Consider the following 14201-nt stretch of genomic DNA (forward strand, 5'->3'; position numbering starts at 1 on the left):
TTGTGTCATCTGCATAGAGATCTGTAGATGTTATTGAGTCTCTTAGTAAAAGTGGTAGGTCATTAATAAATATTAATAAATTAATAAATATAGGTGTCACCTGCTAAGATTATCTCCTGGACTAATAAAAAATGCTATAATTGAACAATTACCCAAAAGGTCTGTATAACAGAAATTACTGTTCCTCGTATTATTTTGTCACTGTGTGTCGGCATATCATAATATTCAAACAAAATAGGTGAAGCCCAATCCTAAATTAAGAAAAAGATACTATCAACAAGAACTTTTATTATCATCATCAAAGACTGGGGACAGATCAAATAAAACGTCACCATGTGACATTACCAGAAATGCCCATCAATTAGTTGTTACCTATTTTCAAAGTAGTTAGTCTGCTTGTTGTCACTTAATAATTTTTAAAAACAGTTGAGTGGAATAAAATGTTGTTGGGTGAAATTCTAAAGTATAGTGCTTTTTTGAAAGAAAAAATGGTCCTTCTAAATAATAAGTTGGAGTGAAAACCAATGAATTATGGAAAACCAATGAATTATGGAAAGATAATGTCAATACTAAAGCAGCAACAAATCTGGAATCTTTCTTTTTCTGACACAACTTGTCACATCTCCTTTGAATGTTTCTATGATATATCTCACAAACATATGGCAGACACATGAGTTTTATAGAAAAAATGTCTTGCATGAGTCCTCAAAATTTCAGAATTCCTGATCCAGACATATTGGAAAACTCTGTTTAGCACAAGGTACAGCAGTTTACTGATTGTAGATTTCTTGAATCAGTCTCTCAGTTTCAGCTAAATCATCTGGATACTCTGAAAGTTTCTCATGGTTGAGAAAGTAATAGGTGCCACAAAACTCCTGGAAGTATCGGCCAATTTCAGGATGGGTCACAATACTCGGGTCATCGCTTGGAGTGAGATTTTCTGAAAAGTGGGACAAACACAGATAAGGGGTTTTATAAATTTGGAATTTAACATTTTAATCACAATGGTATTTTTTTAAACAAATACAAAGGTTTTATGACTGAAAAATTTACAACTCACAACCAATTATCCACATATAGCCTGGAACTTTGTAAATTTTAACATCAAGAAAGACCTAAAAATCTGGCAGAACATGGCTAAGTTGGTATTAGAATTTCCTAAGTAGTTACCAAATTTTTTCCCTGAAAAAATGCTGACTTCTTTAATTATCAAGTATAGGAAAATGTTGCAATATGAAATTTTAACTCCAATCTGGCACCCATCTAATCTGCGTTTTCTTTTGGTATAAAAATTATTTGTAAGCAAGTAGATATGGTGCTAACTTGTTCATTATATTTTGGTGGTCATTATCAAATAATTCAAATTTTCTTTTGTCATTATGATTAAAAGAATCTGATTGGCCAGGCCCTTTTAAACGTTTTGGGTTCATACTTGTGTGAACCCATTTTTTTTTAAGCCATGCCCACCTGCAATATTTTTTGGTACATAATACTCAATGAGAACTATATTTAGAATATAGGAACACTCACACTCAGACTTCTTAAGTAAAACTTTAATTATGAACCAAATACTGGACCTTTTTTCAAATAAATGTGATCTCTTTGCTAATGCTACAAGTAAAACACACGTTAAATTAATAAATGAACATTGCCTACTTACAAATCGTGATGTGAAAGACATGACGATGCAGTGAGAAATTCATCAGTGTGTGTGTATGCAATAATGTATGATATGAAATCTGTATACCATTACAATAAGGAAATTAGAATTTTGCTTTGCAGACTAAAATAAAACAAAATAAAAGGAGAAAAAAAATATTTATGGCCACAGGTGGGTCCAAACCCAATACCTATTCATTAGGGGCACAATGTTTTAACCAAATGAGCTATGCAAAAATTATATATTTGAGGTATTTGATAATATATAAAAGCCTGTATAGTCTTTCTATTTATGATTTCAATCATTAACCAAATACTTGACTTTAAAAAAAAAAGCGATATTTTTGCTAATGCTACAAATGAAGTGCAATATAAATGAATAAATAAACATTGTCTGCTTACATATCTTGATGTGAAGACATGATGGTATACATTTTGCACATTGATTTGTATACAGTCTTAAACATTGATGAAAATGAAGAACAACGCCATGTTTTGCCTGAAACCAATGAAAAATTCCTTGTGAACTACGATTTCTATCGTGCAATTACGGAATTTGATTTTTTAACTGAAGTGGTGGTCTCATCTTCAACTGAGAAGTGGGTGTGGCTTTAAAAACAATGCTTTTCTTTGATCGCCTGTAGATATATATCAGGAATCTTCACTGTTCTGTTTTATTGCACCTTATGAATAAAATTCAAAATATGATTAAATAAAAGAATGTTAATAAACAATGAGTTTACTTAACTATTTATGCTGTTGAAATTAATTATAAGAACTGATTGTTTATTTTTTTTAATTCAGTAAAGTAAGAACCAAAAACACGATGTTTATTCAGTTCATACTTCATGTAATTTAAAGAAAAATGTCTCTGTCAAGTGTTTTTTTATACAACACTGTTAACAAGGCTAAGTATGGTTTCATTAATGATGTTCAGGTCCCAAATGTTAAACTGAATAAAATGTGTAACAACTACTTTAGTGGCCTGAAAATCTAATAGTTATCTTCATAACAATATGTCAACAAATTTCATTTTTCCACATAATAGTTTTTTTCTATATCCTCCTAACAAGGATTTTGAGACAGATGAGCAGATATCAGGACATAACTAAGTACAGATGTACTCATGGGTGGACACGGCCAACACAAGATAGCTCCTTGACAAGCAATCTTGGCATAAAAACTGACAAACTACGTATAATTAGTGTATCATTGCTACTACTTTACCAATGGTCTTCAGATGGTACCAATCTCATTAACGCAAGGATTTGATAAACTTCTATGATTGGTCAAGTGTAGCCCATTACTTAATGAACATCAATATTAGCAATATTTTGATATATATAACCATAACAAAAAATAAAAAATACGTAAAATGAATACAATGAATTTAACCAACATTCATTGTTGTACAAAATAAGGACAACATGATTAAACTGGAACCAATCTGATTATGTAGTCTCAACACTTCAATAAAAATACGTATTAAACAAAACAAATTTTGTCTCTGCCCGCCCCAGCCCAGACATCTGCATTAGGAACCAGTGCTTAGTGCATCACCTACATTATAATTTTTGCAAAATATGTAATCACACACACACACACACACACATCATGACTGAGGTCTTCATAATTTCTTTTTCTTTTTTTTAAATACATTAATTTGTCATATTTTTCCTCAAAATGGCCCTGCAATTTAGACACATGTAAATAAGAAATGGCATGGTTCTATTAAGTTTTATAAAAAGATTAAACACAACTATAAACTGTATTATGCTCAGAACAGATCAATAACTCATGTTATTATGTGCTCATTTTTCTGTTACTTTACATTGTCAAAACTGTGCAGTATTTTTCAATACTACACAGCTTCATACTGCATGATGCATGCAGCTAAAAACAGTATCATGTATTAGGAACTACTTTGTAAACAAACCATATACACTCATGTCATAGACACTTTTGGTTGATTAGACTTGTTTGTGAATGAACCAAACAAGTTATTTTGTCCCTTTTGAAAGCAGAGATGATAAAGATAATGATACAGACATGGTCACTGAGTCACAAACAAAATTTTGAAACAAGCAAATGAATGAAAGTATGTTCACAATGTCAACAACAAACATGAAAGATGTAAAATACCATTCTGATCCTTTAAACAGTTATTTTCGAGAAATATTTGTAACATTTCGCAAATAGAATGGTTCAGACTATGAGCTGTGGTTTCTAGGCTGTATAAAAATAGCACTGAAAAGCATACTGAGGCCACGGTCTATCACATATCTATCAGAGACATACCATTTTACAAATCAGCAAAAACACTAAGTTCAAGGAAAAAAATGTAACTGAAGGTTTTGGTAGGAAACTTAGAGCATCAGAGTCAATAAGCCAAGCCAATGAAAAAGTATTATTTCAGCGGTCTAAATGGACTGTCATACAAAAGCTGCTTTGCAATTTTCCCCGTTTAACCATTATGATACAATGTTAAGCAAGATCAGAAGACATACACTAAGAATGCTAATCATTATACCCCATACTCCCATGATAGGCCAATCAGACTGCAGTGATTCCATCCTGCCAAGGTAGGCCAGTCTGCTGTTGCCCCATACTGGCAAGATAGTTCAATTAGATTGTGTGAGCCCAAAAGTTTTCCTGTTGGAAGTTATACTATCTATATGATACAGGTCATAACTGGGTCCTTTCAACAGTAAGCATGCAAATGACAGGGCATACACATGTCTTCTTTAGCTGGTAATAAGAATGGTAATCAATATACTTATATTTCTGCATCTTGAATTTATTTAAAATGTACTTAGTTCTACAGATCCAAATGACATGACCCATGTCATGGAAAACCTGATACACACCAACATTGTACTATAATTCTGGCTACATTTCCAACTGAGATCACATTCTCCTTACTGCACAGAATTGACCCAATAAATCCAGTTCATCATAAGCAGAAAAGAAAAATTGAGTTGGATCAACAGAAAAACAAAATCCACCCATTCCAGACCAACTGGAGAAGTTTTTTCAATGCATATTCATTCAAAATATAGCTCTAAATTTCAATTTTAAGTAGACCAAAACGAAAATGTTTTAAACACTAATATTGAACACAAGATCAAGTTCAATGGTCACTGGGTGGTGCCATGTGCATATTAATATTTTTACTGTCTATTGATGAATTTACAGTTGTGTATTTATTTTTAAATACAGCATAAATTCAATTACTTTGTTTCTGGTAACATATTCCATTATCATCAGGCTTTAGTTGGAAAATAAAATGAGTATATAATTAAATGGTTACTGTATTTCTATGGGAAAATATGAAATCATTTTTAAAAAATACTAATTCTGTACTCCCTAGGTTGTGCAGTATTACTCAGAAAAACCTCATTCATAGTTTTCTTTACAAATGCAGTAACCAATAGATACTTACAAACACACATAATGACACACATACATAAAAGCAAATAATTCAACAAAACACCTATATAATGTAAAAAATGTACTAAAGACTATTATCACAACATTTCTCATCCACTGTATAGAAAAAAGATGGAGATTTACCTTCTGGACATGTCTTCCATTTATACTGCAAAGATCTGGTCATGTCATGCAAGTATATTACCATGACAAATAAGATTGTAGAGACACCAAATTGCCAACATAAGCCAATCAGATTGCTGTGTCCCCACACTGCCAATATAGGCCAATCAGATTGCATTGTTCCCATATTGCCAAGATAGGTCAATCAGATTTCTATGTCCCCATATTGCCAAGATAGGTCAATCAGATTGCTGTATCCCCATATTGCCAAGAGGGGTCACTCAGACTGCTGTGTCCATATACTGCCAAGATAGGTCAATCAGACTGCTGTGTCCCCATATTGCCAAGATAGGTCAATCAGATTGTTGTGTCACCATATTGCCAAGATATGTCAACTAAATTGCTGCATCCCCATATTGCCAAGATAGGTCAATCAGATTGCTGTGACTCAATATTGCCAAGATAGTTCAGTTAGATTTGATGTGACCACAAAAATGTTCCTGTGGAAATTATACTCTGTTAACTGCAATTAGATTCACTGACATTATAACACTCAGCTTTGTCCAAACTATTTTGCGTGCAGATAGCAAGAGCTTGGCTGAAAATGCTAGTAGGCAATGAATTACTACACTGAAAATTATGTTGTGCCCGACCCCAAGTGCAAAGAAAAAAGAAGTAAAGGAAAACGTTTTTGTGTTGATGGCACAAAATATCTAGCATGGTAAGCTACATATGTATTTCAAGAAGCCTACTAAATTCCATTTGCGTATAATAACTGTGTACAAGAGTACAGTGAATAGTACATTATATGCCCATAATGACTGTGTACAAGAGTACAGTGAATAGTACATTATATGCCCTTAATGACTGTGTACAAGAGTACAGTGAATAGTAAATTATATGCCTACAATGATTGTGTACAAGAATATTGTGAATAGCACATTATATATCCATACTGATAATGTACAAGAGTACAGAGTACAATGATTAGTACATTATATGCCCATTCCCCAGTTGTGAACAACTGTAGAGAGAATAGTACATTATATGCCTGTCCTGAATGCGAACAAGAGTACAGTGAATAGCCTATGTCCATTATGATTGTGAACAAGAGTACAGTGAATAGTATATTATATGTCCATATGTTTAATAGTCTTCTACATAGGAACTGGTAGGATATGGCTGACTCCAGAGATTTCTGACAAAAGGATCTCAAAGACTTGGATTTGTTTAAATAAGGTGTGCTATTCTGAACTGAAGATAATGTGCAGAAACTGATTATTTTCTTATCAGACTCATCATGACTGTAACCGCTGGCGTCTAGAATGCAGAATCTACAGGTATCTTCATTACCTGATATGCATGCCATCGACAAAGTTTGGTTAAGAAACTTTCTTCAGAATAATAGTTATACTGCAAAACCCATTTTTTTCTTTGAACCATAACTACTCTGACCTAAAAAAAACCAATATACCTATTCCATACTTTAAATACAGCTATCCACAAGCTTTGGTCAAGATATGTGGTACAGAATTAAAGTTATTATGAAAAACCATTTTCCCTCTTTGGTCAAAGTTACATTGACCTTTAGATCCCAAATCAGATGGTTTCTTTTCATACTCAACCTGAACATCATTTCAGAAACTTTGGTGTAAGTACATGATTGAGAACTGAAATGTTTCTGGTGAATCCATTTTTCATCTTTCATTCAGTGACCCCAATATATGACTTTGGTGATTCCCAAATCAATAGGTTTCTTTCTTACTCCAAGTGCAAGCTACCTATGAAGTTTGGTCTGTGTCAATGAAGTAAAACTCATTGTTTTTGTACAATCTTTTAGTTACAATGACCATGACCTTTCACCTTTCGACCTGAAATTAGTCGGCTTTTTACTTTCTGCAACTGCAAGCAAAAGTAAGTGCAATATAACTTTACCGCGCAAAAACCCAAACATTAATGGACAGATGACAGGCAGACATGGTCATATCATAACAAGCTCTACCAAAAGGCAGGCAAGACAAAAAATAAAACAATATCATTTAGATATGCATGCAGACATGCCTATTTAAATACTAACTTTCATCACAGGTCTGAGATCTGCTTTCAGTCCATGTAGCTAAATAAATGGAAGGCAGATCTGCTACTTATTACTGCTAATTTTAAACTCTGTATAAAAGGGGTTCATCTCTATGATATGTGTCCTTAAAAACAATAATAGTACCTTGGGCAGCATATCTATTTGTTCCATCCTCCACCAAGACATTGTAGAAAGGCTGATGCTGTTTTCTAGATAGGTTATGAACACCCATCTGGACAATCCACTCCTCTGTTGCTTGGCAGGTAGAATCCCAACCATAAATTACACACTTGTAACGATATCTGGAGTAGAGAAATAGTATACAAAAAGAAAACATTATACATTAACTTTTATTCATGGGGTACCAATGTTAATGAATGGTGTGACTGCTACAAGCCCAAAAAACTTAAATACCGTAAAACAGCAAAGACCCAGATCTGCTATCACATAATGTACTAGTAGATCTGTCTAAGCAGTTTATTAGCTGTAAATGGTAGAACAAACAAAACAGATCCTGATCTGCCAGCATATTATGTGCCAGCAGATCCAAGTATATATGGTAGCCAATATAAGGTGTCAATGCAATATACAATTAATTGAGAAATCAATTAGCAAGAATTTTATGTACAATCAAAATTTATGGCCACAAATCAAAAATAAATTCAAACACAATTTTTTAACCTGAGCATTGTTTGTACTGCCATCTACACACTTGTATCTGTAATGGTACACATAATAGAATTAATAATATTTTACAAGAGTTCCTAAAAGGGTCTGATGTTCTATTGGCTCAAAAGAATTTCCAGGAATTTAAGAAGATGCCATTTTTTCCTTGTAATTGCTTGAGTTTTGACGCTATCTTTGATATTGTTCAGTGATAGCAAGATTTTAAAGTTAGCTGCTGTGATGTATTGGATGTTAGCTTGGCACCACATTCACTTAGGACCTACAAGTTATCATTAAAAGTCTTCTGGCAGACACCCCATGCTGATATGACTTTCCACGTTGGGGAAGTAATGATAACAAGATTTCCAAGATGGATGCAATGCTGGACATGTTTTATATCAGATTGGCATCTCTATTTGGTATTAACTAGATATCATAAGAAGTCATTAGGTAAAAACACAATGTTGATAAGACCAGCCACCTACCAGAAATAATGATACGAGTTTCCTGATGGATATTGTAGCAGCAAATTAGAAGTCAGACTGACATGATTTTCAATTATGATGAACTGGACATCATATGAAGACTTTGAGTAAAAATCCATGCTGATATGACTTTCAATCAGAAGAAAATGACAAGATTCTCAAGATGGCCATTGTAGCAGGCATCATGAATGTTCAAATGACATCATAAGAATCAATATAAGTAGTCTAGTAAAATCCCATGTTGATATGATCATTCATTCAGGGATAGTAGTTACAATATTTTTAAGATGTCCACTGTGGTGACAATACTGAATATCAGATTCAACCATTTTCATTTTGGAAATATCATACAAAGTCTTCTGTTGAAAACCTGGAGGATCAGCAAAAACAAGATTTTCACAATGGCCTCTGTGGTGGCCATACTGGGCATCAAACTGGCCCCATTTTCATTTAGAATGAACTAAACATCATAGTCTCTTAGTGAAAACCCCACAGAAGTAATGTTTTTCATTATGGAGGAATAGCGATAGCAAGATTTTCAAGACAGCCATTGTGTTCACCACAATGGACATCAAAATGGTACCATTTTCATTTAGGACTAACTAGACATCATAGGTCTTCTAGTTAAAACTCAACCACAATATGACTTTCCATTCAGCATGAGTAGCAATTACAAGGTCACCAAGATGGCTACACTAGATATTAGATTGGTGCCATTCTCATTTAGGACATCATAATAACAAAATGACCTATTCAAGCATAGCAGCAAGAACTAGATTTTCAGGGCATCAGATCGACCCCATTTTCATTTAGGACCAACATGAAATCATAAGAAATCTATTAGTGAAATTCCCATGTTGATACAACCATTCATGAGTAGCTATAAAAAGATATAATAGATGGCTGCAGTTCAGCCTGTATTAGATAACAAATTGGCACCATTTTTATACATAACCAATAATACATCATAGGAAGTCTTTGGGCAAAAACCCCATGCAATAAAACTTTCTGTTCATAAGAAGTAGCAATATAAAATTTCCATATTGGACATCAGATTGGCACGATTTTCATGTATGACCAATTAGCCATCATAAGAAGTCCCTTGATGAAAATCCCATGTCAATATAACATTCCATTCAGAAGAGTCAGCAATAACAAAATTTTCAAGGAGGTCGATGGAGCAGTTATAGTAGAAATTGAATCAGCACCTTTTTCATTTAGGACACACTTGACAAGTTTTTCCCATGCTGATGTGACCATCCATGTGGGAGAAGTAGCAACATCAAGATTTTAAGATGGCAACCATAGTGGCCATATTGGATATCAAGTGGCACCATTCTCATTTAGGACCAACCGTATCATGGGATGAATTGATGTGTAAAGTTTCACCACAATCCTCCAAGTAGTTTAGGAGGAGTAATGATAACAAACTTGTGTTAAGGTGACTGATGATGATGCGTGATGGACAAAGGATGGATGATGGACAAAAGATCATCCCATACTCTCTTCTCATCTATGACTAGTAGAGCTCAAAATTACATTTAAACTAATTATGTTTTATTAATGTCATCTTGATACAAAAATACAGATCCATCTCCTATATATTAGCATTAGACTGGACCTCAGCAAAATAATGGCTATTTTATGCCAATTAATAGTAAAGTTCTATGTTAAAGTGACTAACTGCACAAAACTTAAGATAATACATTCTCAATAAATGTAAACATAAACTACAAAATAAAATAAAATACAATTGGCAAAGATGTTACAATTTCATAACAATGTATGTAAAATAGAAAAATAAGAGAAAAAATTTCAAATCCTTAAAAATGTATGGTTAAATCTGTTGTATTCAGCACATTCTCTCAAAATGTCCAAGATTTTCTTGGGTGGTACATCTTCATAAGGTTCCTTAACTGAATTCACATAAAAACCATTTCCCAGCAAGAACAACACTTCTCCTGTATAGATCAGCAATTTTTTGAATATGCTCAAAATGACAATTCAATTACCTATTTAGTGCAAGAAGTGGAAGGCCTGTCTACGAAAGACTGAACACTGCACTCAATATTTCCCCCATGTACTTATGGTCTCTATGTTTATATTGATCGGCAAAGTTGGATTTGATGATACCATATTCCTGATAATACCATTCTTCATGGACAACACTTCTGGAAGCTAATCTATCATGAATTACCATATTTTTCACATACAGATGGACAATGACTTCTGATACACCATAGTTGGGAGACACCTTTTTATTGCCAGAAAAGACGGTCTCTCCATTAAGATGGGTTTCACTATATACTGAACATGTTAGAATCAATGAATTTCATAATTATATAATAGTATTGTTGCCTAAAACCAGGTTTAAAATTTAAGATTAAGTTAAAAATGCCTGACCTTGTGTATAGAGTATGTAATTGGTACATCCAATAAAGTTCTCTATCTTCCCTAAAAATAGTGCTACTAGAGAGCTCTGGATCAGACTGAATAATTTATATTATCTGATATATAACACAATCTATGTTGTGGTCAGAAAAATTATTTTATTCTCACTTGGAATTCCCATTTATTCTCTCCTATGTATTGTTTGCCACATTACTGCAAGTGATTAAATAGATGACATTACGTGTGATACAATGTCCTCTTACATTTGATTTATATTTGAGGTTTGTAAATGTGGAACTAAGGATTTTAGATTTATCCATTTTCCTGCAGAAATGCAATTAATGGTCTCACAATAAAATACCATGCAAATTTCAGACCCTATAAGTTTCATAGCTGGCCAAGAAGTCCAGTAAAATTGTAAAGTCTTGCATGGTACCACATCGAATCCCCCAGGATGTTGACTATCCTTAGATTGGAACGTTGGTTCCTATGGGGATTTCAAATATACATGCACTGACAACCTCACAACACCTCTGTCCACAATGCATTAGTAACAGTGGTCAAATATACATTTACTGCCACCCTTATTAAACCTCTGCCTACAAAAGCATTATTAATATCCTGAAAGACATATGACCTAATACAGAAAATCTGAAATATTTCAAACATTAAAACACAATAAAAACTAGATCTATTGTCCCTACCATGGGTATATCAAAGGATGGCTAACTAATTGCAGAGGAAACATAAGTATCCTAGATGCAAAATTTATGTTTAGATGGATATTGATAAATGTACTACCACTATGTTGCCATGTGTTGTTATGGAAGCTAGTCTAATGTGACAGTTTGAATTCCCTTTCCAGCTAAATACAACCTTTAAGCAAAGCTGATCACAAAGAACAAGTAACCTTTACTTCTCTGATATGACCTTTTTGGGGAAGGTATGAGCAATCACCAAAAATTGCCAGAGGTCATTAAATACTTCTGATGGCAATTTTACAATCTAATATTTTCAAGACTGCACCTGCAGTCTTACAGGTTACAATGCCACTTTCATTCAGTTTGCTAGTGTAATTTTTTGTTAGTTGAATTAATGATGAATGAAAGTAAATTTCTTGAGGAAGAAACAAGCATAATTTAGCATTAAATAAATGTATTATTAGTTTAAAAAGATTAATATTTCATTCAAAGAAAGAATGGTTAAAATAAAGCATGAGTATTTCAAACCCATCTCTGATATTCTTAAGAAACTCCAGCATAACAAATCATCTTCACAAGATACTTGTGAGTGCAGTACAAACAAATTTTTATCCTGGCCTTTGACCTAGAACCTGATATCATGGGCAGAAGAGCAATAAACTTGTCCTGGTTTTTGACCTAGAACCTGATATCATGGACGGAAGTGCAATAAACTTGTCATAGATATACCTACAATCTAAATTTGTTTAAACATATATGTTAAGGAAAATAAAATAAAATATTAAACTGGCATCATTCAAAGTATTCTAATACTACATGTATAACATAAAATAAAATATTAAACTGGCATCATTCAAAGTATTCTAATACTACATGTATAACATAAAATAAAATATTAAACTGGCATCATTCAAAGTATTCTAATACTACATGTATAACATAAAATAAAATATTACACTGGCATCATTCAAAGTATTCTAATACTACATGTATAACATAAAATAAAATATTAAACTGGTACCATTCAAAGTATTCTAATACTACATGTATAACATAAAATAAAATATTAAACTGGCATCATTCAAAGTATTCTAATACTACATGTATAACATAAAATAAAATATTAAACTGGCATCATTCAAAGTATTCTAATACTACATGTATAACATAAAATGACAACAAGACTAATGTCAGAGTGCTGATTTTGAATTTCTTCACAAAATACAACTAAACACGAAACTCTGGTAAAAACAATTCTTTGGTACATGTACACATCATTGTGTCCTAAAGCAGTGCAAGCAATGACCCTGACTTGACCCAAAGGTCAATCAGGTCAAGTTTTACAAAACTCATTCACAAAAGCAAGAACATGGTGGTGGTCAGATTGGTACCAACTCTATTCAGAACCATTTAAATATTGCAGGAAGTGTTTTATCAAAAGAAACTAAGGGTAAAGCTTAAACCTCTTCTAGTGATGATACAAGAGTATACCATGCTTCATCCATTTTTCTTAAACCGTTGTGAGGTTAACAAGCAGAAGTGTAAATATAACTGAAATCTAAACTATTTACCTGACCACAACCTGCCTAGATTCATCCCTTCATCCAAAATGACTCTAAAATTATAGACTGAAAAGGAAAGTGCAGTAGAAAAAAAGAATTTATAACACCATGACACTGACCTTGATACAGTCCTCAATGTGGTACACAAAACACCTGCTAATGATGACATATATGTATAAGTTGTGTCCCTTAATCTTAGGAGCTCTAAAGGTAAAGGAGTGAAAAAGAAAGCAACTGAAAATATAAAACACTGAACTTGACCATACCAATAGGACCCAAAATGTGGTACATGTATGGCCTAACCGGAAATCGCCTCGGACATTCGCCTCGGCCGAATATCCCGTTTTTCTGTACTATTCGGAAGTATTTGCCTTGGCAAATAATACGCGCACAAATGGTTACAAGTAAAATAATTCAATAAATAACGAAAACTTTTAAAAACAAGTTTTTAATACATAATAATTTAGTTAAAAATAAATTATAATTACACAAACAGTTACATTCCATTGGACTTCATGAATCATGATTGATGATAATTTATTTAACTCAATTTCCTTTAGTAATTTCACTAGCATTCCCCAGGTGGCGTAACTTTTCTGTTTCCGGTAAATATTTGAGTGTAGAGATGCCATTTGTAAAAAAATCTTAACAAAATTTAATTATTACGTATTCAAAATAATATTAATAAATAATAAATATATATATTAAAATACTCATCGAAAAATGTCTACTCCGAAATTAAGTAGCAAGATTTGGAACTTTTTCACTATAAATGCTGTGGACGAATCGAAGGCAAATTGTGATGTCTGCAATGAAAGGCTAACACGAGGTGGCAAAAATGCTCGTTCATATGGAACTTCAGCTCTAATAAATCACCTTCGATCCTTCCATCACTCTGAGTATGACGAATACACCAGATCCACAGAGAGCCACAAAAGAAAGAGAGATGATGAAGAAGATTTAAAGAGGAAACACTCAAAGCAAGGTAACCTCGATTACTTTATAGAGAAAATGACACCATTCGGACAAAATGATCCATGCAAGCATGCAATAACTAAATCAATAGGAGAAATGATAGCAGTCGATAGGCAACCGTTTTATTTGGTTG

At 33.1% G+C, this 14201-nt stretch overlaps 1 protein-coding gene across 2 annotated transcripts in view; it reads right to left on the reverse strand.

Moving 5' to 3' along the window:
* Positions 1-271: 271 nt before the first annotated feature.
* LOC149777557 (F-box only protein 21-like) overlaps positions 272-14201 on the reverse strand; it is a 55533-nt gene continuing 41603 nt past the window's right edge. Inside the window, exons 11-13 of one of the 2 annotated variants that reach the window (XM_089942163.1) lie at positions 7433-7590; positions 2062-2158; positions 777-940 (exon numbers count right to left, since the gene is read on the reverse strand). In XM_089942163.1, coding sequence (XP_089798289.1) covers positions 919-940; positions 2062-2158; positions 7433-7590 — 277 coding nt within the window. In that variant the 3' untranslated portion in view covers positions 777-918. Of the gene's footprint in view, positions 941-2061; positions 2159-7432; positions 7591-14201 lie in introns of both variants that reach the window. The other variant, XM_089942162.1, reaches the window with a different exon arrangement.

The sequence above is a fragment of the Sinohyriopsis cumingii genome, chromosome 18 (assembly GCF_028554795.1).
Source record: "Sinohyriopsis cumingii isolate HCF-2022 chromosome 18, ASM2855479v2, whole genome shotgun sequence".
Taxonomy (NCBI): Eukaryota; Metazoa; Mollusca; class Bivalvia; order Unionida; family Unionidae; genus Sinohyriopsis; species Sinohyriopsis cumingii.